The sequence below is a fragment of the Anneissia japonica genome, unplaced genomic scaffold (assembly GCF_011630105.1).
Source record: "Anneissia japonica isolate Jap-2015-1 unplaced genomic scaffold, ASM1163010v1 scaffold28550_len1477_cov107, whole genome shotgun sequence".
Taxonomy (NCBI): Eukaryota; Metazoa; Echinodermata; class Crinoidea; order Comatulida; family Comatulidae; genus Anneissia; species Anneissia japonica.
The window spans coordinates 1-1495 of NW_022736885.1; the positions used below are offsets into that span (position 1 = coordinate 1).

At 39.3% G+C, this 1495-nt stretch overlaps 1 protein-coding gene across 1 annotated transcript; it reads right to left on the reverse strand.

Annotated features, from left to right (window-relative positions):
• Nucleotides 1–950: 950 nt before the first annotated feature.
• LOC117116944 lies at nucleotides 951–1388 on the reverse strand (the record flags this gene model as incomplete). The annotated part of the gene is made up of 1 exon (XM_033261079.1): nucleotides 951–1388. A coding segment is annotated over one exon (438 nt), but the record flags the coding sequence as incomplete, so codon positions are not given.
• Between the last annotated feature and the right edge of the window lie 107 nt (nucleotides 1389–1495).

Here is a 1495-nt window from a genome sequence, read left to right on the forward strand (position 1 = left end):
CACATAATAACTCTAAGGTGAGTGTTTGCTCATGGAATCTTGTTTTTCGGATGCACTAGTTCTCTTAATTTATTTTGATGTCTAATCATGTATTAAAGTTGTGTGTGCTCATTCGATCTGATCTTTTCCGATAAACCACTGACATACAGAATCATGACAAAGCCCCTTTTGGATTTCTCTTTGGTACTTCACATGTGTTGTCTTTCTGTCTTCATGGTCCAAGAAATGTATGATTCCACTTGGAATATATCCATTAGACAGGTTAATTTGTTGAGAGGTTTGCAATTAAAACTTGGGTTTTGCAATTAATAATTGACATTACTTCGCAAAAAACTAAGCAGCTTGTGTTAGAAATTTGTCGGCCATTTCGAAATTCAAAATGGCCACCATTCTTGATCCATGTGTATATCACCATTCGACAGCTTGACATTGAAAACACAGGGTTTGGCTACCTAAATCATGTTGACCTGCTCTAATGGCACAGTTGTGTTTTTTTATTACTGTGAAAATGGCAGCCATTTTGGAATTCAAGATGGCCGCCATTTATGTATTTGTGAGAATATGACCATTAGACACGTTGACATCGAAAATCTATGGTTTGCTACCAAAATCAAGTTGATACCTGCTCTAATAGCAGTTATTGCTATTTTACTTTCAAACTGGCAGCCATTTTGAAATTCAAGATGGCTGCCATTTATGGTTTGTGAGAATATCACCATTGGACAGGTTAACATTGAGAATATAGGGTTTGGTACCAAAATCTTGTCGATACCTACTCTAATAGCGCAGTTATGGTTACTTTTACTGTATAAATGGCGGGCATTTTGAAATTCCAAAATGGCCGCCAAGACAATCTCGGAAAAAATGGACCCTTGCATTTTTGGATTCAGCATACCCAAAATATCCGGAAAATGCAATAAAATTGCTTTGGGCACGCCTATCTCGCAAACCTGTTTTTTTGGACATTAGGTTTCTCACTATTAAGTGTTGCAGTGGTACCTTTCGCTTTCAGTTTGAAGTTAACATCTTTCCATTTATTTCTGAGGAATAATGGCAGAATATGTACAATTTTGGACAATCCATCCATAGTGTCTAGTTCGGCTAGTTTCCCCAACGCTTCCAGAGTGCCATAGCAATTGCCCAGATCATCTGTAAAGTCGCTGAGGGAGTCGATGGTGACTGCATCTCTCTTCAATATTTTGTCACTCCAGGATTTAGTGATTATATCAGCATCTCCAAACTTTTCTTTCAACTTCTTGAGAGCTGCTTGGTACCCTTCTGTGGCTGGCTTCAGTACGCAGTACTGAATAGCGGAATAGGCTATTCCCTCACAGAGGGAAAGTAAATGCTGTAGTTTAACGCCATCATCAGGTACCTGTGAAACTGTACTATGGAATGAAGTGATGAAGGCATGGTAGCGTAATGGGTCACCACGAAACTTCTTCGGCTGGCTTCGAGGTAAGGCGATTGCTCGCAATAGGCCTTCCCAATTAAA